At 42.7% G+C, this 25,993-nt stretch overlaps 1 protein-coding gene across 1 annotated transcript in view; it reads left to right on the forward strand.

Moving 5' to 3' along the window:
* The window catches only part of TMEM116 (transmembrane protein 116), a 215,911-nt gene that overhangs the window by 79,828 nt on the left and 110,090 nt on the right, over nucleotides 1-25,993 (forward strand). Inside the window, exons 2-3 of the mRNA XM_078667430.1 lie at nucleotides 17,151-17,197; nucleotides 20,577-20,640. Coding sequence (XP_078523556.1) covers nucleotides 17,151-17,197; nucleotides 20,577-20,640 — 111 coding nt within the window. The remainder of the gene's footprint in view (nucleotides 1-17,150; nucleotides 17,198-20,576; nucleotides 20,641-25,993) is intronic.

Here is a 25,993-nt window from a genome sequence, read left to right on the forward strand (position 1 = left end):
CTGTAGCTTGCGGGTGAGGTTTTTGTTTATTCCGGCATAGAGTGCGTTTCCGTAGTCGAGCCTACTGGTGACCAGGGCGTGAGTGACGGTCTTTCTGTGTTCGAGGGGGAACCATTTGAAGATCTTACGTAGGAGGTGGAGGGTGTGGAACAGGAGGACAAGACGGAGTTAATCTGGCGGTCCATTTTGAGCTCTGAGTCCAGGATGATTCCCAGGTTGCGTGCGTGGTCCATGGGGGAGGGTGGGCTTCCGAGGGTGGGGGGCCACCAGGTGTCGTTCCAGGCGTCTGGGTTTGGGCCCATGATGAGTAATTCCGTTTTGTTGGTGTTTAGTTGTAGGCAGCTGTTTTTCATCCATTTGGCGACAGCTTCCATGCCTAATTGAAAGTTGGGTCTGGCTGTGTTGGGGTTGTTGGATAGGGAGAGGATGAGTTGGGTGTCGTCTGCGTATGACACAAAGTTGAGTCCGTAGATTCTTACGATGGGGCGAGCAGAGCCATGTAGACGTTGAAGAGGGTAGGGCTGAGGGAGGACCCGTCGGGGACTCTGCAGGTGGTAGGTGAAGGGTCTGAGAGGAAAGGGGGGAGTCTGACCCGCTGCGTTCTGCCAGAGAGGAAGGAGTGGATCCAGTCGAGGGCCTTGTCTTGGATCCCTGCGTCGTGGAGTCTGTGTATTAGGTTGCGGTGAGAGACTGTGTCGAACGCCGCTGAGAGGTCGAGGAGGATGAGGGCTGCTGTTTCTCCAGTGTCCAGTAAGGTACGGATGTCGTCTGTTGCGGCAAGGAGGGCGGTTTCCGTATTGTGTTTTTTCTGAAGCCGGATTGGGAGGAGTCAAAGATGTTATGCTCGATGGCTTTCTCGATTACTTTAGCTGGGAATAGGAGCAGGGAGATGGGTCTGTATTTTTTGAGGTCGGTGGGATCTGCCGACCTCAAACCCAACCACAAAGCCAATGGTAAGCAACGGGCAGAATGCATTCCTAGGTCAACTTTCTGAATGTCCCCAAGAAGTCTTTAGCAAACCTAGGTTGTGACCTAAAAAGTATTGTTAGTCAAATAATTAAGTAAACTGAGTCTATGACAAAAACAATACAAAAGAAAACTTAAAGAGAAAAATAAAAGCAAAATTGAAAGAGAAGAATACAATCTGCTGTTGGTACTGTATGTGACTATGTCTACCATCTCAAAGAGACTAAAACAAATGTTCAAGGCTTAAGTTAAGCTTAAGTTATGCTACCTATGAAAAACATTCTAATACAAGTATAAGAGACAGGTGATTAGATATTTACAATGGCAATATTAGTGAATATGATTAAGCAAATCTGAGGTTTGGTACTATCTATCATTAAGGTTATTTTGACTCGATGATTGAAGGCCCCTTGGTGGTAGAGTGTCTAGTCTTTTAATCCAATACAGTTCTTTTCTGTAACAATGTGTTTTTTATTATACAATTCAGGATTATTGTCTTTTTTGGGTAATTCTTTATTTATTAAAGTTTCCATGAAAACAGAACTGATGAAGCCATCAGTACAGCAAAACAGCATGTGCCATGGTAATACAAGAATTGATCAAATCATGAGGAATCACATAGTACATGCAGAAATCATTGTTTGATCACTGGAGGTATGACAATAGTGCAGAGGTTCATCAGAGGCCCAATAGTTCATAGCATAACACCCCAACATACAATGATCATATGGAGGTACAGAGGTATACACATTCAGTGTAATGTAACACATCTTATAGAACTCCCTGAAGAGATAAAGCATAAGGACCAATTCAGGATTCTTTTCGATGTGTTTTATGACTTGAAATTTAAGTTGAGAAATGTGGTGTTTATTTTGAGTAAAGTGTAAGGCCAATGGAGACTTCTTTGAATGATGACAGATGTTGGTTTTGTGTTCAGTTATGACTAGTTTGAGTTTTCTTTTAGTCTTCCAGATATACAATAAGCTGCACAGGCATTTCGAAGAATAGATCCCGGTTTGTACTGATGGCTGTATTGATGTCTGGTGCAGAGGCTGGGTTTAGCCATGTTTCTGTGAGGAAGAGCAGATTCAGATCATGGTTGTGTGTACCAGGTCCCATATCTCCGTGGTGTTTTTGGTGAGCGAGTGGGTGTTGAGCATGCATGCAAGTGTTGCATGCTGTGTGGTGGTGGTTGGCCTGTGTGAGTGTGAGCAAGTAGGCTCCTGGGTGCGGGAGTGGTGGGATAGTGCATGAGAACTTTCTGGAGGCGCGTATAAATGCTCCCTATGTGTTGTGTGCTGCTGTGTGGCAGCAGTGCTGCGTGCCGCTGCCAAAGTTGAGAGCACAAAGAAATGCAGCAGGTAGCAGTTGGAAGGGGAAGACCAGGGTTCCTGGCACCAGGTGCAGTCCAGGTGCATCCAGACCTGGACTGTGAGGTGGACGATTATAGGTGCTGGATGTGCCTTGTTGATGGGATGGTGTGTGGTATGTGGCTTTGTGAAGAGGATTGGGATTGCATGATATTTGTGTGATGGGAGGCAAAACAATGCTCGTTACCCAAGTCTGAGAAACGTGTACTCGCCAGTAGCCTACTAGGCCCAGCAGGACCAAGCAGAAATGTCTCTTGTCAAACTTCCTCTGCTACAGATGCGTGGGCAGGACTACTGGGAATCTGGAAAAAGTGGGTGGGAGGGCAGAGAAACTCCAGTGCCTATGTAATTGGCACAGAGGTTGGGGGTCATGTAAGCTTGTGCTACAGAGGTTGCTAGGGGGCACCTAATGGTGCGTTTCGGAGAGAATGGCCTATTCAGGATGGCAAGAGGGCGAGGAAAATTCCTGGGCATCTGTTAATCGCTCAGGTCATGTTGGTCCCATGACCTTGTGCACTATGGTCGCTAAGGTAGGCTGAGTGGTTTTGGCCAGATTGGCCTACTCAAGGTGGGGGGAGGACAGGGAAATTCCTGCTCTGCTGTTATTGGTCGAATAAACAGCAGGTGACTTGACCCAGCTGCTGTGCTTACTGGATACACTAAGATGATAATTTTGACAAGATTGGCCTCTTCAAAGTAGCCGAAGAGTTGTAACACTCCTCATTAACTGTGAATGGCTGTGTTTTCAGTGGTTAATGACACCCTCTGTCACAGTGGTTGCAGGGGCACTTTGGGAGATTGGTTTAGGCTTATCTCCCTATTCAGTTTGGTGGGAGGGTGGAAGACACCTGGACACTGTGGTTGTCTCCAGTGACAGTGTGTCACATAATATAGGAGTAAGATGTAGTACCAAGCCGCCTGAGACTTTCTACTTGGGGCCTGATTTAGATCTCGGCGGATGGGTTATTCCGTCACAACGGTGACAGATATCCCTGTCCGTGTAAATATAAATCCCATAGGTTATAATATCCGTCATCGTTGCAACGGATTAATCCATTTGTCGAGAATTAAATCAGGCCCTTGGTATTTAAAGAAGATGCATAGATTGATGAAGAAGCACAGGGGCTTGACACTGGTGTTGAGAGCAGAAAACGTCACTGAGCTGCATGGATTTGCACCATTGTCATATGTTGTTTGCTCATGTTCATGACGATGATTTCAGTGCCTTGAGATTGACAGCAATACAAGATAGAACAAGAGTGGAAAAGGAGGAATAGATATCTGTAATCTTTTCTAATACGGGACTGTCAATTCTCCTATGCAAGGGACAATGTCCAATAATTCAATGTTATATAAAGGCAGACAACAACCACATACCATTGAAGACGTGATTACATATTTTAATTATAGTAATCAAGGGGAATATTTCATCCTATAACTTCACATAAATTTCAAATGTACAATATTCACATATATACACACACATATATACACAAATATATACAAGACAAAAAAAAAATATAAACAAAATTCATACAAATGATGTGTAATCTGAAATTCCTTTTCACCCAAAAAGCTAAAGCAAAACGAAGTGCCCTCCTAATTGTTACAGTAAGTACACTTAGAGGTAGTCAAGCACAATCGGTTCTATTGAATCTTGAACCTAAATACAAGGATTGTGTCAACAAATACATTTCCAACTTAATTCCAATACTTTCATCAAACTCCTCTTTATATAATGTGTTGACGCGGTCGCGTTTCCAAGATTGACAACAGACAACCAGAATTGGATGGTGCCCAAGAAGGGCTTTCGAAAAAGCCACACAGTGGCGACATATTGTGTCCTTTGCATTCTGGTCTAAGGTGGGATGTCTGAATAGGTAAAGCTAATCCTAGTCATTGGCCAAAAAATCCACGTAAGAACTGCCAGAATAGTAACAAAAAACTACCATGGGCCAGTCACAGAAACAAACATAATGCATAGTCGCCGCAGGGTGAATCCCAGAGTGATCAATAAAATATGCCAATAAGCTTGTATAAAAAGGACAATTGATGGACAGAATGCAGAACAATGTCATACATTCACCCCAGTACAGAGATCTGGGCCTAATTCCATCGTTTTTGCTCACCATGCCATTCCAGTTTGGACCCAGCCATATGCAAATCAGGCTTGACCATGCACCCAATGGGAACAGTCCAGTCCGAACTGAACTATTATGGTTTTAAAAATGCTTGCTGGCTCCTTCCTGGCCTCCAGCAATTTTCGGCAACAACCCAAATGTCATGATGACTCTGGTGATTAATGTTCTTCCTAGAGAGAGATCAGCATTTTGTCTAGTGGAAGTTTTGACTCATGGAAAGGTAGCTCAGAGGGTTAATGTACCGTCTGCAAAGACATGCGCAATGCAGATTACAAAGTGCACATAATGTAAATAGGAGAGATCCTTTTCTTACTTGCAGTTTATAAGTTAAAATCCTAACTTAGAACAGTGAGCTATGAACTGTCATCTAGGAGCTGCATACAAACTGCAAGGTATAAATAAGTGCGTTATGTCCTCCCACCCTCCCCCAGTCTTTGATTATCCTAATGTCCCAAAAAGTGTTCTTTTGGACAGAAATCAATTCTTATTATTAAGGAGAACCCCCAACCATGGTATTACGTTTTAAATTCCGGGTATTGTGTTTCTCCAGACCAATCACTATAAAACTAAACGGGCTACTAGTATGGTTGTCATGTGACTCCTACACCTTGTAGTCCTTAGTCTTATGTAACATTTTCTATACAATAATTTACACACATATTGATTGTCTCTGTGTAATGTGTGTGATGTAAAGTGCTCTGACACCCTACAATGGTATGAGTGGCGCTGTAAATCAAATTAAATGCATCTGAGAGAGAGTGGTTATGGAAACCTGGGGGGCACAGTTAAAGGGTGGTAGTGAGGGAATACATGGCAGAGGTGGTAATTGGGGGGCACTAACAAACATTAATGCACAGGACACCACCAGTGCTATGGCTGGCCCTGCCCTTGAGGCCAGTCTGCCTCAACCATAGGTACCTCCATTGGCCTTGTTTCAGCAGTAGTAGCTGCAACTCACCAGGGATTGGCAATGCAGGATTTGCACGCACACCAAACTAAGTTCACAAACTCTCCCTGCTTCATTCACAAGCACTTTTAACATGTGCTGCCTGCTGTGGAGCCACTGGAATTAATTATGCAGGAAAGGATGACAACATTATGTCGTAGTGTTGACTAAATTATGCATTAAAAAAAAGGCTGCAGCGTAATGCAGTATATTTTCAGATATTTTATTATTTTGACGTGTGTACAAATGCTAACAGTCTCTGGAAAGATTTTGCCTTATTAGGACCAGTGTAACATACAAACGCAGCAGTGAGAAAGGTGACCAATCAACCTTTACAATAGGCCATCCACTCCGCAGCAACACAAGTCACATTTTATATTAACTTTTGATATGTTTGAGCTACAAACAATTTATTAGTTTAAATGAACAGATCATGCAGCAGATCTTGCATTATGAGGCCAATATGGCAGAAACATCATTTTAGAGAAAACATTTGCATACTAGGATATTTTGCCATTCATGTTTGAACTGCTGTTGTGGAAAAAGGGAGTAGTGCTGATGACAGAAACTCCATGGCTCGGAGACAAATGGCTTGTGTTTCCACATTTTATCGTATTTGGTACATTCTGTGATTAGAAGCATATCCCACTTTGTGAATATATTTTAATATCAATAACTCATTATAACCTTAAATAATCATGTGTATTCATTGGTTGATTAAACTGGGCAGTGAAATGCCAAACAAATACTAAAAATTGGGATGTCTGCGCATTCTGGCCACACCTCTGGCTCCACCCACAGATCCAATCCTTGGGTTATTCCCGCCCTCTGATTCACCGCCCACTGTTCCCCTACTTTTTCCCCCCACTTTGACCACTGTGTAAGACTCAGCATCCCTGGGCCTGTGATGTGCCGCCGCTGCGGGCGCCGCATGTGCCACACATTTACGGTGCCGGGCTTCCGCATAAGGGAGCTGGCCATTATTGTATCCCTAAACGTGCGCACGTTGTCAGTTTGACATTGACTACATGTATAGGGACTCTAAGTTTCTTTTAAAAAATATAGCTAACATTTGGACCTATACATTTTATTTTGTATAAATTAATTGAATGTGTGTAAAATTTAGCAAAGCCCGGGGAATTCTAGTAAAGGCAGCAACCATTGGCGCATCACTAGCGTGTGTGATTGCTGCATTATTTATTACTAACTTTGACGTTGTGCTTTAACTTTGGATAAAAGTTATCATGAATTCTAGCACCAAGAATCCAATATTGGTAAATATGTGTGCTACAAATAATCCCTAATATACACTGTGCATACAGTATATTTAATCTGGTGCTTCAATCGTAGGCTGTTTTAAAGTATTCTGATAAAAATCGAATCGTGCTGAAGACAGCCTTGATTGGTGTTGGATCGAGGACCCGGAAGTCTGCACACCAAGCAGACAGAGATAAAGCACCTTGTCAGAAAGTTTAGCGTTTTCCCTACAGGTGGTGTTTGTTGGCCTGTGGCAGGGTCAGTCATATGTCCTGGATTCCTGGCATTTAATTGAGTCTATCCCAGTTATGCGCCCCAGTGTTTCTTGTGCCCCACCTGGCACACATCATGTCGGAGGATGGTGATGACGTTAACATTTTGCCCCCCCTGGAAAAATGTCTGCGGACGCCCATGCCGTCCCACTTGGAGTGACAAGTGCAAAAAGAACAATTGATGGACAGAATGCAGAAAATGTCATACATTCACCCCAGTACAGAGATCTGGGCCTAAATCCATAGTTTTTTTGCTCACCATGCCATTCCAGTTTGGACCCAGCCATATGCAAATCAGGCTTGACCCTGCGCCTAATGGGAACAGTCCAGTCCGACCTGCCAGGCCAGGTACTCCCTGGACTGGAAACAATCATCGTAGACCAGTTTCGGGCTTTCAGCCCTCATCAGCCAGGATAGCTTGAGACCAGTGGCATGGAGAGCACAGGACCCACGTCTGGGCATATCCGTCCCACTCGGGGTGACAAGTGCAAAAAGAACAACTGATGGACAGAATGCAGAACAATGTCATACATTCACCCCAGAACAGAGATCTGGGCCGGAATCCATTGTTTTTTTGCTCACCATGCCATTACAGTTTGGACCCAGCCACATGCAAATCAAGCTTGACCCTGCGCCCAATGGGAACAGTCCAGCCCGAACTGCCAGGCCAGGTCCTCCCTGGACTGGAAACTTGTATCTTAGGACCGGTTTTGGGCTTTCAGCCATCATCAGCCAGGATAGCTTGAGTCCAGTGGCATGGAGAGCACGGGACCCACGTCTGGGCACACCCGTCCCACTCGGGCTGACAAGTGCAAAAAGAACAATTGATGGACAGAATGCAGAACAATGTCATACATGCACCCCACTACAGAGATCTGGGCCTAAATCCATTGTTTTCAAGCTTGAATAGCATGAGAATTGAATTATGTGTTTTCATATGAGTATGTAAGTTTTTAGTGGGCACCAAGTACCTTTAGGGCTTGACGATCATGGCATCAGGTCACCATCTAGCTCCATCTGTTCGTTACAATAGACAAGCAAGTCTAGCCATGTTTTAAACTTCAGGGCTATTCCACTTCCCCAGCGCAAGCACCTGTCTCTTTGCCAGCAGAAGCGCCTGAGCAACAAATCTTCTATCGGGGCAGGAATCCCTCCAATTAAACCTAAAAGGGTGATTCTTGAGTCCAGGGGCTTCGCACTGTCAATCATATTGGAGAGGGTGGACATTATCTTTTGCACATATGTTTATATACTATTACCTGGCCGGGCCAGACTCATAATAATTGATATGCAATTTGCTACTAATCCTCAGTTGATAACACGCCCAATTCCCACTTCTACCTGGTTCTGCCCGCCTGAACTGCCACAGGAACCTCATCCTGAACTGCATGATATAAATTAGAAAGTAAATGCTTAGGGTTGATGGCCGATAACAGTGTTCCAAGTGCCTGAAAGGGGACTTGTTCCACAGGAAAGGCAGGAAATGTCGAACTACACAAGGCAAGTAGACGTTAGTACAACAATACATCCGGGGGTAGGGTGTAGTTATAGGGGAGATCAGCCTTGAAGACTGTTTTTTTTTTTTATTCTGTTTTTATTAACAACATAAAACAAGACAGTGGTCATCACATTCCAGATACATCTTAATCACATGTGCGTCGTGGGAGAACACAAATCGTACCAAGCTTTTACATTTTTAGAGTGTATACGGCAGTACATCAGAGTTCTATTTACAATCCGAGTGGCTCGTCCAACGGGACAGTTTTGGGGGGGCTCACATATGTTGCCTCTATACTCGTTCCATTTGGACCAAACTTCTATCCATTTCCGTGGGCATCCACGTACACTGTTTTCTCCTGGAGCATGCACCAGTCCATATTGGTCTTCCAGGAGCTTAGTTTCGGCGGTTCCTTAACCCTCCACATCCGTGCTATGTTGCGTTTTGCAATTACACATCCCAGCGTTGCCCATATCCTCCCCCGGGGTGGCATGTCCGTGGGTTCCCAGATGTTCAAGAGGCACCTCTTTGCTTTCAGCCTCAACTCCACCCCTCACACCTCCTGCATACAGCGGGTCACCCTGTTCCAGTAATTACATAACACGGGGCATTCCCACAGGGTATGAAAGAACGTCCCCAGCTCTCCGCATCCCCTCCTGCAGCACCCTTCCACGCTACGACCCATCCTCTGTAGTCTGGTCTCAGAGAGGTACACTCGGTGGAGAATTTTAAGTTGAATCAGTCGGAGTCTAGCTGAAATGGCTACTTCCTTAGGGGAGGCCAGTGCACCCCTCCACTCTTCCTCGTCAATTTCCAACCCGTCAGCCTCCCATTTCCCTATAAGTGGCAATAGCTGGTCTGGGGAGTTGTTGATGATTTTCTTGTATGTGAGTGAGATGGCGTGGTCAGGGAGGTGGCCGTCCAGGAGTCTGTCCTCCAGTGGGGAAGATTCTGGGGGGTGGGTCCCTGGAGGGATGTTAGTCTGAAGTGAGTGTCTGACCTGCAAATATCTAAAGTGTTCTGTGTGTGCTAGTTCATATGTTTGTTGGAGTGAGGCAAAGGACACTACCCCGTCCGAACCCCACAGATCTCTGAGGCGAGAAATTCCAATAAGGTCCCAGTTACGGAACCCTTTGGTGCGACCCAGAGTGCCCAGCTTCTCCGACACCCACAATGGGGTTGCCATATGAAGGGTGTTGGCCCATCCCATTGCGCGCTGCACAATGTGCCATAGCTGGACCGAGTGCTTCGTTGGTCCCGTGAGTGGGTACCTGCCAGGCCTGGAATAGAGAGCCGCCTCAAAGTTACCACCCGGTAATAGCCACCGGTCCATTCCGTACCCAGGATCGTTCCCGTCGCAATACGTGCCCTGGTTAATTGCAGAGAGGTGTGCAGCCCACTAGTACTTCCGGATGTCAGGGAGCGCTATGCCTCCCTCGTACCATCCCAGTGTCAGTTTTTGAAGGGATATGCGCGGCGTCCCAGACCACAGAAGTTCTCTTTGTGTGGCTTCAACGGACGCGAAATATGCTTTCGGGACCAGATCCGGGTAGTTTTGAAGGGCATATATGAATCTGGGCAGAGATTGAGAGATCACCTTAGGTTCATGAGTAACAGGCAGCAGTGGATGATAGCTGATGGGCAGCAAGGGGTTGGGAGAGGAGGGGGGGGTGGAGTTGAGTATGTCAAAATCCATCCTTCTCCAAAGCCCATTCCATGCCCTGATGGTACATGTAAAATATTCTAAAAAGTGATGGATTGAATGCTTGAATTAATCTCAGCCATTGGTAATTACTCTAGCCTGCATTCCAGTCCATCGATATTTTTCACACCAAGCCTCAGTTTGGACCCAGCCATACGCAAATCAGTCTTGACCCTGGTCCAATGGGACCAGTCCAGCCTCTAAAACTGCTATGCCAGGTACTCCCTGAATTGTAACACACGCAACCCAGGACCGGTTTCGCCCTAGTTCGGGCTCATCAACCAGGTATACCTTAGTTTCAGTGACACAGTGTGCAAGGGACCCTCGTCTGGGCATACCCATCCCACTTAGGGCGATACACTAAAGCATAAAAAAACTGTTGGATGGAATGCTTGCATTAATCTCAGCCACTGGTATTTAATCTGGATTGTATCCCAGCTCATCGTTGTTTTGCACACCAAGGCACCTCAGTTTCGACCCAGTCATATGCAAATCATCTTGACCCTACTCCAAAGGGAACAGTCCAGCCTGAACTGCTAGGCCAGGTCTTCCCTGAACCAGAATGCAAGCAACACAGGACCGGATTCAACCTAGTTAGGACTCATCAGCCAGGTATAGCTTGGTTTCAGTGACACTGTGCACGGGACCCAAGTCTGGGTATACCCTTCACACTAAGGGCGGCACTCTAAAATATACAAAAATGTGATGGATAGAATGCTTGGATTAATCTCAGCCACTGGTAATTACTCTGGGCTGTATCCCAGTCCATAATTATTTTGCATGCCATGCCACCTCAGTTTAGACCCAGCCATACGCAAATCAGTCTTGACCCTGCTCCAATGAGAACAGTCTAGCCCGAACTGGTAGGTCAGGTCCTCCCCGAACCAAACCACTAGCAACCCAGGACTGGCTTTGCCCTAGTTAGGGTTTATCAGTCAGGTATAGCTTGGTTCCAGTGACACAGTATCCATGTCTCAGCATATCCGTCCCATCTAGGGACGACACTAAAGTATACGGAAAGTGATGGATGGAATGCTTGAATTAATCATTTTTGATGCTGCTCCAATGGGAACAACCCAGGCCGAACTGCTAGGCCAGGTCCACCCTGAACCCGAACACAAGGAACCCAGGACTGGTTTTGCCCTAGTTAGGGTTCATCAGCCAGGTACAGCTTGGATCCAGTGACACGGTGTGCACGGGACCCACTTCTGGGCATTTTCGTCTCACTTATGGCGATACACCACAGTATACAAAACAGTGATGGTATATGTGGAAATATCATTTATTTGTGAGGAGTGGATGTACAGTCTAATGACTGCAACGAGACAGGTGCTGAACTATCTTTTTCACGAGCCAAATGTGGTATGCAAGGCATGGGTGATGCCAATAATATGCTAAATGTACCTGTGCGCACAAATAGTGTAACTCTGGTTCACAGGCCTCGAAGCCACCATGGTGGAAAGATACACAGGTAACTTGATCATGATCACAGCAAGCAGCAAACCAGTAGGTTGCTGCACATGTGGGACTGTTGAAGCGGTGGAGGCTTCTGCTTGTGTCCCCTCCTGCCTCAGTATCTGGTGACATGAAAGAGAGGCAGGCAGGGACAGACTGTAGCTCATACTAGAGACATGCTGAAACAGCACTCTGCAGCTTCATGGTGTGGATCTGCTTGCTTCCATCTCCATGCTCCAGAAGGCACCAAGCGTGATGGTGCCTGCATTACCTTGAGCTAGGTATATCTTTCAACGACTCCCAACAAGTGATGGAAAGTGGCCTTGATTACATCCAAGGAGCATTCCAGAGGTGGCCACAATGGATTTGGGGTACCAAGGCGGTGGGTGGCACGGGTGCTGGTACAAAGTGCCAGTGGGGATGAAGGAATGAATGCGGATGACAATGGGGGAAAGGTCTTTTAATTGTATTCATGTCATTGATTTTAATGCCTTACCTGTGATGTAAAAGACTCCTTGTGTAAAGGCAAGAAAACATACCATATAATGTAATGACTCGAGATGTAAAAATTACAATGTGAAGTATGAACTTCAATTGGATGAGAAATAATGGATATGGTATCACCAAACAGCAGGAACCAAGACAGGTGATAACTATTTGGAGGACCCTCCACCCACCTAATTCAAGCACAAGAAAACTCCCTACCCTGGGAAAGAGAATGATCTTCTGCAAAAAGGATCCACTACGGATAAACTTAGATCCTGGGGAATACAGCCTAATGGAAATGAACACTCAGTTCCACCACAGAATGGTAAAAGTTTTCTAGGGTGCAACACAATGTTTGGAGGAGACACGTAAAAGGACCTACACAAAGGGAACACAGATGCACTACTATCTCTGCAATCTGAAAACATCAAGTGGTTGTGGGCCAGTGGAGTTGTTCAGTGGAAATCTTTGCTAATGTCTCTGAAAAAAGAAACAACTGTAAATTTAATAAACTAAAAATCTGGATCTGGTGCAAAGATCACCTAAGCATCTTACTACAGTGTAAGGAAATGTCCTTGTGTTTAGACATTCATACATGGCTAACTCTTGTTGAAACTAACTCATTCACATAATGATTTTGTTACAACCTGAGCATGTGGCTCATACTTTCAAATCTGTCTGTTATTTCGTATTTATGGTAATTGTAATAGATTTTAATCCGTTTAAATTATGAATGCTTATTTTTAAATGTTGAATGATACCTCTTGTGCTTTTATGATTTAATACTTGAATTGAATAAAGCAAATATTGATTGATTGATTGATTGATTGATTGATTGATTGATTGATTGATTGGCTAACAAGATATAGAAATGAATAGACTAGCACAGCATGTCTATTTAACAAATTGAACGCTAAAGTGCAGGATAGGTCAGCTCATTCTGTTCATCAAATATTAAAGGGTTCTCCCCCGCATTGCATCTCTCCTCCATTTCTTTCTTATTGTTTGTTGCAAAATTCAAGTTGCCCTCTACCACAAGCGCCTTGCATGTAACAGTGCTGGTCACAATAATTGTTACAAACAATTGGTGTATGCACATGCAATTAGTTGTCCTGCCATTTTGATGACTGGGACACACACAAATATGTAGAATAACTGAATTTGATCACTGGGTTTAGGAGGATGGGTTTCTGTTGCAGTACCCCCCCATACTTTTTGCCTGGCTTTTGATGTAACTTTGACTGAGGTGTGCTGGGTCCCTGCTGTCCAGGTTCCCAGTACCAGAGTTCTTTTCCAAAACTGTACCATTGTTTCCACAATTGGCACACTTCTGGCTCACATACAAGTCCCTTTTAAAAGCTATCAGTGGTACTTGTGGCCAGAGAGGGTCTCTAAGGATTGCAGCATGTATTGTGCCACCCTAAGAGATCCCTCACCAAACACAGGCATAGTGCCATTGGAGTCTGCGTGTTTTGGTGCAAATAAAAGTGAGGAGTCGACCTGGCTCACATCCCTGTGTGCCAGGCCTACCAGCATTGAAGGAGGCATACATAAGTCACCCCTACAGCAGCCTTTACATCCCTAAGACAGGGGGCACTATACCTCATCTGAGGGCATTATTGCATGAGCAGATATGCCCTATATTGTCTAAGTCCATTCTTAGACGTTATAATTGCACAGTGAAGCCGTACTGAGTACATGGGCTGGGAGCTTGTCATTATGAGCCCCACAGCTTCATGATGGCTTCTCCGAATTTCAAGATGTCTGGTCCCAAACATCTCTGCTCAGTGCTTAGCTCTGCCCTCCGATACGCCTAACTGCTTGCCCACACTACCACAAACTAGAGCATTAGAGTCATCTACTTAAGCCTCTGGGGATCCACGGGACTCTGTGCACACTATGACTAATTATGGTATAGTATATACAGAGCCAGCTTTCTACACTGGAAATGTTATTAATTGGACTTCATTATTTCTAGCACCAAAAGGTCCACTGTACGTTACAATCATAAAGGTGGAAGACACACAAAATGGACTCCACTCTGACGCACCTACATGTGACAGTGTATAAGTTAAAGGGTGTTAAATGCCACAGAGACTTTTTACTGAAAAAACAGAGATTTCAAGCAAATTTAAAATCTGCCAAGGATGACAAAAGACCATCTTAGACAGACTCCATTGTTACTGTGTATGATACTACCTTGAAGAGCGCATCGCACGGTCCTGGTCGTGGTCTGGCTCCCCTGCTGTGCAGTGCATGAACCAACATGTATACCTTGACTGTGGCATAAACCTTTACGCTCATTACTACGGTAGATACTCAAAGACCAGGCTTGCTATTGTTTTGTTACGTTATATTGTTGTGCTCACTTCCTTTTCTTTTGTAGCGTCCTAATTAGATCTAGATTTAATGTCCTGATGTGTTCTATCTTTGTGAAAGCGAAAACATAAAAAACAATAAATATAATCTATTGAAAATCTTTTTACATCTCGAACGTTATTAACATCCAATGTCAAGTTATTATTGGTAGATAAACATCACCTGGAAGTTTAGCTTTTTCTTAACTGTCTGTTGTCTAAATTTCAATGTCTCCAAAAAGTTCCTGGTGCCATAAAAGTGGATTAGGGTTGTAACTCGCGGGTGCGTAACAATCTCCTGGATTTATTTATTTTTGCAACCTCTTGTTTTTGTTAATTGAAACCCTAATTTGAATCTTTGACAGTATTGTTTTGTAATTGCCTATTTAACATACTGTTCCATCAAAGAAATGGCGAACCAAAGGTAACACAATTCAAGTAGATTAATGTGTATAAATTGTCCCCAGAGGTCTCTGGTTGCACTGTACATTCTCATAAACTGAGCACACTACAGCGCTCACGTCAGTTAATGTCCCAGTTATACAGTAAATAAAGGCTCAGCAGTTAGTTGGGTTACACACCACAGGGAAAAGAGGGCTATGAGATTCGCTGTCTGGTTATCTGCAGTGCCAGTACACAGAGAGTTAGAAACGCACAGCAAACTAGTTTACTACTACCCCACGAATTTAGAAAGTGGAAGGTGCAACTGTTCTCTGCTTAACTACTGTATGAAGTATATAAAAGTGGGAGAAACATCAGCTGTATCTGGATAGCTACTGGCCCTCATACAAAGAGAGTGAGAACCCCACACCACTCAAGTTAGCTACTGCTCTTTGTACACAGAAGGTGAGAAATACCAGTGCTTACGTGTTGGCTCCTGTCCAACATACACAGACACATCGCAGCTTGCTGGTTTGCTAATGTCACATGAACATAGAGAGTGAGAGACACTGATGTGGGTAGTTACCTTTTCAAGTACTAAAAAAGGGAGAGATATAACAAGCTCTTTGGTTAGCCACTCTTCCAAGGACACAGAAGGTGAAGTGTGGGAGAAGTGTGGCTCACTGGTTAGAGGAGGCAGACCCTGAAGCAGAGGTCAGACCCGGGACCAGGATTCAATTCCCGACGCGGCAGGGTCTTGAGCCCAAATATCCACAGACTCGATAATTCTCGTTTCGGTGCCTACTCGAATCACGGGTTCACACTCTGCAGCTCTGGGCATTAGCGGCTTAATCTCCACTTCGGCCCCCCCGGGCCTGGCTTTCACCTTGGGGATGCCCAGTACGGGTATCTCACAGGGAAAGCCAGGACGGGTTCCCAAGGCAAGCGCCGAGATGCCTGCTAGTAATCGAGCGCTATATATGAATGCATAATAATAATAATAGTTAGGGCCACCACAGCCCTCCGATTGGTTACCACAGCTTTCTGGTTACAGTCCCAAAAACACTTAGAATGAGAGATACCACAGCCTCCTGCCATCCCAGGTACGCCGAGAATGAGAGACAGCACAGCACACTCTCGTTAGAAACTGCCCATAAAAAGTGGGAGACACCACAGGTCTCTGGTTAGCTACTGTCCCACAGGACTGGTTTCCTATTGCCCAAGTACACTTAAAATGAGACACGCCGCAGAAGTCTGGTTAGCTACTGTTCCGACACACCACAGAAATCTGGTTTGGTTCTACCACAAAAACACAGAGAATGAGACACAGCACAGCACATGCTCGGTAGAACTGTTCCAAGTACACAGAAAGTGGGAGACACCACATCTCTCTGGGTAACCACAATTCCAAGTACATTTAGAATGAAAGATGCCACAGCAACCTGGTTAGCTTCTGTCTCAAGTACACAGAGGATGAGAGCTAGCCCAGCACACTCGCTTTACAACTGTCCTAAGTCCCTAAAAAGTGGGAGAAACCACAGCTCCCTGGTTAGTAACTGTCCAAGTACACTTAGGTTGATAGATACCACAGCATTCTGGTCAGCTGCTGTTATAAATTTACTTAGAATAAGGGATGCCCCTGCACTCTGGTTTGCTACTGTACCAGTACACACGGCGTGAGACATAACACAGCAATCTGGTTCGGTACTTTCCTAAAAACACAGAGAATGAGACATAGCGGAGCACATTCGGGTTGGAGACTACAACTAGTACATAAAAAGAAACGCCACAGCTCTCTGGGTTTCTGTCCCACATGCAAAGAGTGAGAAACACCAGTCGTTTGTTTAGCTGCTGTCCCACGGACAGTGAAAGTGCCCCGCTCCCCAAGGCTCCCACTGTCCCACGCAGATGAAGGTGAGAGAAGATGAGGAGCAGTGGCCCACGAGACACCCTTCCCCATGCGTACTGATAGTTGCAGTCACCTCGGCTAAAAAAGAAACGCAGCGTGCATTCTAATTACTGTCCCCACTGAGCCGTGCCAGAGTGTACTAGGTATCGCCGAAACTGCAGCAAGAACTGAAATACACAATTATTCACTTTGTAAACAATAAACCCGAGCCTTGAGCTCGTGCAGACGCACATGGCCTGTCGGCCAGAGGTCCTTCGTGACATCTGAACACGCACGTGCGCGACGCTGCCTCCGCAGGCGCGCGCTGGCACGCGCCATCAAAGACCTCGTGAGCCTTTAACCTAATCTGTGCTTGCTTTGTAAAAACTCCTCTGCTAAACCGTAACAAAGTGTCTTATCTTTTATTGCAGGTATTCACAGCCCTACAGTGGGTCCAGTTTTTAATGTCCTCTTTAAGGTAATTATAAGATCCTACTTCATATTTAGGACTAACCGTCTAGGACTGTTTACTATTTTCGAAAAAAACTTTACTTCAATAACTGTAAATGTGGTGGCTGAAAAATGAAATGCGGGGGAGCTATAGTAAAGTGCAGTCGAAGCCTGTCAGAATATAATGAATCTTTCCATACAGAGCTCACTACTGCAGTTTTGTACTTCTGCGAAAATCTTACTATGACCCCATTTAATGGCATTTTATCGACCTTGGAGGGGTAATGTGGGGGTTGGCCCTGCAGGTATTCTAACTTCCAACCTGCAAGTCACATTTAGATGTCAGCATTAACCATTAAACAATTAACTCACTGGCTATCTGACCAGTGGAAGGATGCTGTTTCCGAGTGATTCACTTCCAAGTGATCTATAGCTTGCATATCTTAGTAAAAGGTTTCAATTATTTAGGGACAATGGGGCACATGCATCAACCTATTTAGGAAGTGCAAACGGTGCGAATCGGTAAATTCGGCCGTTTGCACTTCCTAAATACGTTTTTGGTATGCATCAAACTCTATTTCAATATTCGCATTTTTTTGCATTTCTTAAAATGCAAATGCATTTAAGGAATCGCATTAAAAAAAAAAGTGAATTTTGAAATTGGAAGTGCAAATTAACACGAGGTTGACCCTCGTGTTAATTTGCGAAAATCTTTCAAAATGCAAAAAAATGCATTTTTTACACTGTCATGTTACAGACACACATGTCCTTAGGACATGCGTGTTTGAAACATGCACTTTCAAATACATTTCAGGGGTGCAGGGGGGGTCCTTTGGACCCCCCCCTGCACCCTTGGAATGCATCAACAAATTGCGAATTCGTAAATGCCTTCCCATTGATTCCTATGGGCCTTTCGGCCCATAGGAATCAATGGGATTTGCGAAAAAGCTGTTAGGAATTCGGTATTTATTTGCAATTCGGTAAAAATTGCGATTTTTTACCGAATCACAAATAAATACCGAAAAAATTGATGCATAGCATTTTGCAATTCTTAATTTGCGATTCGGTAATTTTCGCAAATTAAGAAATGCAAAATGTAAGAATGATGCATGTGCCCCATTGTGATTGAAGTAAATCTTTAAATGTGGTTACCCTGGACATCAATTCACCGAAAAGCCAGGGTTGGAAAAGCAACATTGTGTACCCTATGAGCTCCAGCGTTACTGCAGCTGGTGAAAGGGCAAGTTGTGCAATCTACAGTAATTTAACATGGCTTATTTATACTTCTGTTCTGCTGCTGTAGCTGCATTCGTGGCCCCCAATATCAGAGGTAGCAAATGCAGTTGCAGTGGTAGCAAAAGGAAAGCAGGAGGCATTAGTTGGTACCACTCACTACACCTAATTGACATTCTAAGGCAGATTAAAAAAGGCACTAGGAAGTAAAATACCAATACAGGATATCCTGTCGTATCCTCCTCTATGCGGAAAGAAATTACTTTTCTGAGGTCCTGATTCACAAAGCATTTTATACACCTCAACACAATTTGGGTGCACAACAAGCTCCACTTATGAAGGTAAACTTCAATTCTGATTCAAAGGATTAGTTGTAAATTAAACTCACAAAGTACATTTATAAATGGAGAAATTCCGCCAGTGTGGTAACATTTCTGTAGTCACACATTTAGGATTAGGTCTGGTTTATGGTCATTCCAGTGAAATCCTAGCTGCAAAAGTAGAACACTTATAAACTCATATAATTGAAATATTTGCAGATCTCCCGCTGATAGTTTTTCAGACTGGACATGCACACCGATGTATGTATTCCTGTCAAAGGCAAGGGTAAGTGCCTTGCTACGCTGGGAAGTGAGAGGAATATCCCAGTATACATGTGTTGTAGAGGAAGGATTTCCCCAGGATTGACCTCAATTTCCCCTAGCCAATAGAAAATAAAAGTTGAGGGTGAAAATGCATGTTTGTGTCAAACTTTCACATGCATAATATTCCACCGTGTTGAAAATTTGCATGCATAAATATTAGGCAGAGGGTAGTAAATGACATCTAGGATAGGGCAGAATTCCTTCAGGACTCATGGTGCGATCGTTTGAGAATCATGTGAAAGTCCGAAATTTGATCGAAATGTGGGAATAACATTAGTCTTGCAAATCCATAATGTATAAAGTTGAAAACAATCTAAGAAACATTCTGTAATCCACTTTTCTTAAGGGATTAGAAGTTTAACTCTTTGAGAACACCATATTCCGGACTAGAGATGTGTTCTTGAATTCACTGCAATCTAAAACTCAATTTCAAGTGCTTGAATTGGGGTGAACCAGACTTAAAGTCGCTGAATGTATTGAGTTGTTACAAAATGCACAAACTGAGATCTGGTGACCCTGATAATGAGGAGACACCTGCAGAGTGCAATTTAAACCGATGCTCCATGCTGTGCAGGGTGTAAGCGGACCAGTGGCATCTCTTTCACATGCACCTTGCTCTAGCTGCTTTGTGTGATGCCAAGCTGCCTCGTAGCAGTGCTAAAAAGTGCAGGGACTCTTCTTGGTGACTGTATTCCTTCTCTGATCCTTGAAAATGAAATTGATTCATCTACTTCGATGAGTCACTGGTCAGCATAGTTCACTGCCTTTAGCCTGTGAAACAATTATGACTTGCTCAGCAGATACCACTTTGCGTGACCTAGGAACCTGCAGATTCCAAGTGAGTGGTCAAACACTCACTCACTGTTTATGCCACTATGGATGGCATTGATAGCAAAGGCCCAAAGAGGTGAAGCATAACTTTAGGGAGTCCAAATATGGGATGTAGTATAAACAAATAAAAATATATATATTTATAGAAGCTGGTGTTTCCCACCTCTGGCCTTTGATTCCATGGATGTGGGTGCTTTTCATAGTACAAACAAAGCAATAAGATCATGCAAGTACACCGATTTGATGATATGGCATCACAGAATGGGTATGAGGGTGTGATTGTTGAAGTATATGATCAGTCTATGAAGGTGTATCCCTCAGATGTCTTCCCACATTGGGTTTTAGTATGGTTCGACTGAAAACCATCACATTTAACAATAAAATGCTCTCTATGAAAGCAGAACTGCTGTATTCCAGATTCCTAAGCCCGCACAGTCCTAGATGGCTTGTATAACATTTTTTACAGTATTTGTGTAGGTGGACCTGGCCTCACGGGCAAAATAGTGCTCCAGATAGAACCGGAACACAGAAGTTACTATGAAGAAAGGAGAGGGGCTGGGAGGAAGGCAGAGTTATACACTGGGGTCCATTCTGAGTGGATGTCAATAAATTTTTCCAAAAGCACAGTAAGCTGGTATGTGACAGTGATGATAATCCATCCACATGCACAGATTTGTTGATGACATATATTTTTTTCAGTATTATAGGTTCCAGCTCAATAATTGCATATGCAGTGCTTCAACGCTCAGTGAGATCCCCAGAGGTAAGAGACATGCATGGCTCTTCGTCTGTTTGTGGTTGTTACTATTCTACTAATGCAGGCATTAACTAGCACGGCAGTAGCTGTTTGAATCATTGAAGTAGGGTGGCGCAGACCTGACACACCGCCAGTTGTCTTCTTCACACCTCTTGAAGGAGTTTCTGCACGTGAAAATCTATTTTCATCTCAGAAGAAGAAACGAATGCTGCACTCCCACCTGAATAGTCGCTGAAATCTACTGGTTTCTCATGCGGCATACGCATGAATGTCTACGAATTTCATAGATATTCACTGGCAATCAAATCAATTCAGTGAATTCCTAAAAATGTGTAACCTAATACTTGTGGCTTGTACTAATTGCTTAGTCAGCCAGTCTAGTATTTTATTTTTATATTCCATTATCAGAAAGCACAAGGATTATCTGAAAAAAAGAAGTCGATAAGGCACAGGGTTAACAAGGCCCTCAAAAGTGGCAAATCAAGTGGTAGAAAGACAGTACATCGAGGACTTGCTATTACTCACACTGTAGAGGTGGATAAAAGTATCTGATTCTCTTTACATATTACGGTTTGAACATTGAGCCAGAATTTTCCCTACAATACTGAAATGCATATAAATGAAACATGTACAAATGGTCATTCTAGTGTATGATTTATCAGCAGGGTAGCAACAGCATGGCAGAAAGGAGTGCTTGCTTTGTCAAAAAGCTGTAGCAATGTACCTTATACATGCAGTGAGAACCTCCACAGATGCACAGACGTTGCAGGATTACTATGGCGAACTTGTATTCATTCAGTTGAGGCAGAAATTCTCATTTTAAGTCTCACTTACTAGCAGCTTTCAACTGTGGACTGTACCAATAGTTACAGTGGGCTTTGGGTCTGCCTATTGTTTCTCATTGGTTGATGGCCTTCCTTCCTCTTCCTGTGTTGGTCCCTCCCCTTTAGCACAGATTCTTTACCATTCTTTTGATTGGCTCCACTTTAGCAGCCAGCAGGACTGTGAGTAATCTTAGATGTGGTTACCGGACATCGCTTCTCGAGGAAGACCTAAGTGGTGGACTGAGATCCTTTGACATCATTCGTTTACTTCATCACGCTTTCAAAAATGATTATGTGTTGGTTTTGATTCCTGAATACTGCTACAAATCTATCCAGAAGACTTTTCCTCAGCTGTTTCTGATAGTTTGCCATTTGCAACGGGTTAGTCTATGCATATCATTGGATCCCTGTGCACAATGGCCTCCTTTGCTTTTTGCTCGTCCTCTTATGTGGCTGGGAGAGGGGCTCAGAGGTGAACCTCATGTTTAACTAAGCCATTCAAAAAAATAACAGGTTGTTCTGATAATATGGTAAGAGGTGTAGTCATGTTCTGTGGCATTGCCATGATTGATACCTTTTTGATATATAGTTTAGCTGAGATGTGTCTTTAAACAAAAATGGCTGGTAATTGTGCTATGTTTCAAAAATTTGTAACGTCAGTGAGAAGTGCACGGCTGAGAGGTTGGAGCCGGAACCGCAACAACAATTTGACAGCAGATCTTCATCACCATATAGGACCTGTTGTGCCATACACCTCTCTACATTATGTTATTAATGATTCTTCTAAATCCTCACAGCAGCATTTGGCACATGTACAGCAGCAGAGCATGGGATTCTGGTTGGGTGTTGTGGCTGGATGGTTTGTTAAGATGGTTGTGTGGTGTTTTATTTGTGTACTGTAGAGTGGTGTATAATACCAGTATGTATTGTGAGGTAGGCAGTCAGGCTTGGAGTGGAATGGAGGCTTCTTCTGGGTGTTGTATGGTCAAAGTGATGGGATTTTTAGGAGAGGCGCAGTTTTCAATGGAAGAGGTGTGTGTGGGGTGGTTCTGTGGAGTGATGGTGTATTGTTTGGTGGGAGGAATTTAGCAGAATAGTCGTATGCTGTGTGAGTGTGTGGCAAAGGTAAAGAGGTGAGTCAATACGAGATAAGACGGAGTTAAGAGTGGCTGTTGTGTGACGTGCTGGGTGTGTCTAGGTTGAAGCCTGGGGTGGATTAAAGTGGACCATGTGACTCCGTGAACAAACATCAAAACTATTCCCTATATTTGCTGGGTCGTTTCTGTCTGCACTTGTGAGATTTACACCCCCAAACCTAAGCCATAAAGGCCTGAAGTGCACTCCAGACATATGTCAGAATTTTTTACTCTGCTTGATGCTACCTCTGTGCAGGAATTATGTATACCACAGGCAAAAATACATTTTTGTTTGATGGCACATCCATCGACTTGAGCAAACAGGACACATTTGCAACTCCAGGCAAACAGTGCTTTGTGATACCTTCTGCTGATGGCTCGATAAGTCTGAGATCTGCTCAACCCCACACAATGTCCCGAATGTGTTGGCTGGAATTGGTTAAGCTTCTGGGTTCTCTGCTCTACAACAATCGATCAAAGCTTTAAAACTCAAGGATGCTTGGGACACACCAATGGAATATGCTGCCTCAAGCAGATCACCAAAAGAGCTGCCAAGCTCCCATCACAAATTCTTCAAAAGACCGAATGTACACACAAACGTCACACGTTGGCAGTTCTCTCAACGTATGCCGCCAGGGGCCCACAGCCATACTTAACTGCCCATTTTTCTGCGGCCATAAAATATGCCCTGATGCACCTTCGCCTCATCCATCAAAGGACTCGGCCCCCACTAGGAAGTAGCCCTGACTAACAATGACTGTTGCTTATGTGGATATTAAAAGGAAAGCTTACTGCATCTGTTCTGTGTGTGCCCAGCCCTCCTAGTCTACAGGCAAATAATGCATGGCCAGCTTTAGGAGCCCTACAAGTTAGATCATGACGCCCGGCAGTGATTGCTCTTCTAAATGGGTCTTCAGTCTAATTGTCCTGCAAGGTAGTGAGGTTCTTCACTTACGTATCCAGGCAGTTGGAAGAGCACTGATATCATTAGCCGAGTGGGGGTCAGGCCCCTTGGGTTCGGTTTGGAGATAGGGGGCCTAGTTGTCATCCACCACTCAAGCACTAGCACTTTGAGGCCTGGCTTAGCTTGCTGGCCTTTATAGTTTGTTTTAAGCATTATTGCAATAGTGACTAAATGAGTTCAACCGAAAATGAATCACTGACAGAATATCAACGTCAAAAATATCGAAGTCAAAAATATCGAAGTCAAAAATATCGGAGGCTGAATATCAATGTCAAGAATATCGAAGTCCTATCTACATTATGGTAAGTAAAAAAATATCGGAAAAAAATAGCGTTGTCAAAAATATCGTTGTTAAAAATATCATTTTTTTTTAAATGTATAAAAATAATGTAAAATAAAATAAATAATACATATATTTAAAATAAACATAGTTAAAATATGTTTACAATTATAAGTAATACATATAATGTAAACAAAAAATATACATATACATATCAAATATGATATATGTACTTACTTAATAATATTTTCAATTAATTATTATAATAACTTATAAATTGTTAAAAACATTTTATGAATAATAAATACACACATACACATATAACAATAGTATAAATAAAAATATCAAAACTATATATAACAAATTAAATTAAGCATTTTTAAATAAATTATACACTACATTAACTAAAACAGTAAATATTGGATAGCATAGGGGTAAAAATTACTATTCCCACTCCAGAGAGTGCAATAGTAGGGAACGTGTTGGATAGTGTAGAGGTAGAAATTACTATTCCAGCTCCAGGGAGTGCAACAGTAGGGAAAGTGTTGGATAGCGTAGGGGTTAAAATTACTATTGCAACTCCAGAGAGTGCAACAGTAAGGAAAGTGTTGGATAGCGTAGGGGTAAAAATTACTATTCCAACTCCAGAGAGTGTAACAGTAGGGAAAGGGTTGGATAGCGTAGGGGTTACATTTACTATTCCAACTCCAAAGGGTGCAACAGTAGGGAAAGTGTTGGATAGCGTAGGGGTTAAAATTACTATTCCAACTCCAGAGGGTGCAACAGTAGGGAAAGTGTTGGATAGCGTAGGGGTTAAAATTACTATTCCAACTCCAGAGGGTTCAACAATAGGGAAAGTGTTAGATAGAGTAGGGGTTAAAATTACTATTCTACCTCCAGAGGGTGCAACAGTAGGGAAAGTGTTGCATAGCGTAGGGGTTACAATTACTATTCCAACTCCAGAAGGTGCAACAGTAGGGAAAGTGTTGGATAGCGTAGGGGTTAAAATTACTATTCCAACTCCAGAGGGTGCAACAGTGGGGAAAGTGTTGGATAGCGTAGGGGTTCAAATTACTATTCCAATTCCAGAGGGTGCAACAGTAGGGAAAGTGTTGGATAGTGTAGGAGTTAAAATTACTATTCCAACTCAAGAGAGTGTAACAGTAGGGAAAATGTTGGATAGCGTAGAGGTTAAAATTATTATTCCAACTCCAGAGAGTGCAACAGTAGGGAAAGTGTTGGACAGCTTAGGGGTTAAAATTACTATTCCAACTCCAGAGAGTGCAACAGTAGGGAAAGTGTTGGATAGCATAGGGGTTAAAATAACTTAGTAATAATTAAAATATTTAAAAAAAAAAAATAATAATTTAATTATGAAATTACAATACATTAATTAACAATACCAATAAATTATTACTTAAAAATAATTACCAATGAATAATTAATTAACAATTAAATTGATGATGAATACAAGTAAATTATTATTATTAAAAAAAATCTACCAAATAATAATGAAATAAAAAATAATTAATTTTCAATACCTAAAAAACGATAATTATTCAAAAATATTTAGCTATTAATAATTAATTAACAACAAATTATTGATAAATTCAAATACATTATAATTAATCAAATGTAATTACCACTTATTAATTAATGAACAATACATTAATTTCCCGAACAAAATATTAATTATTATAAACGTATTACCAATTAATAATTAATTAACTATAAATTAGTTATCAATCCTCAACAATAAAATACATAATTACTTAATTACAATTAAATTACTTCCCACCCTATTGCCTTATAACCTCACAACACACTTCAATAATAAATTAAAACACTTAATATAATTACCAATTATCAATTAATAAAAATTCATTACCAATTAAGAAAAATTATTTACCAATTAATAATTATTTAACATAAAAATAATTATCAATACCAATAAATAAAAATAAATAATTACTTAATTACAATTAAATTACATCCCACCCTATTCCCCTATAAACCCACAACCCGCTACGGAAATAAAACGCAAAATGTATTTAAAAATATTTACTAATTCATCAATATTTATAATTTTATTAGAATAAATAAATTACTTCCCACCCTATTCTCCTATAAACCCACAACCCGCTACGATACTAAA

This window comes from Lissotriton helveticus, chromosome 11, assembly GCF_964261635.1.
Source record: "Lissotriton helveticus chromosome 11, aLisHel1.1, whole genome shotgun sequence".
Classification (NCBI taxonomy): Eukaryota; Metazoa; Chordata; class Amphibia; order Caudata; family Salamandridae; genus Lissotriton; species Lissotriton helveticus.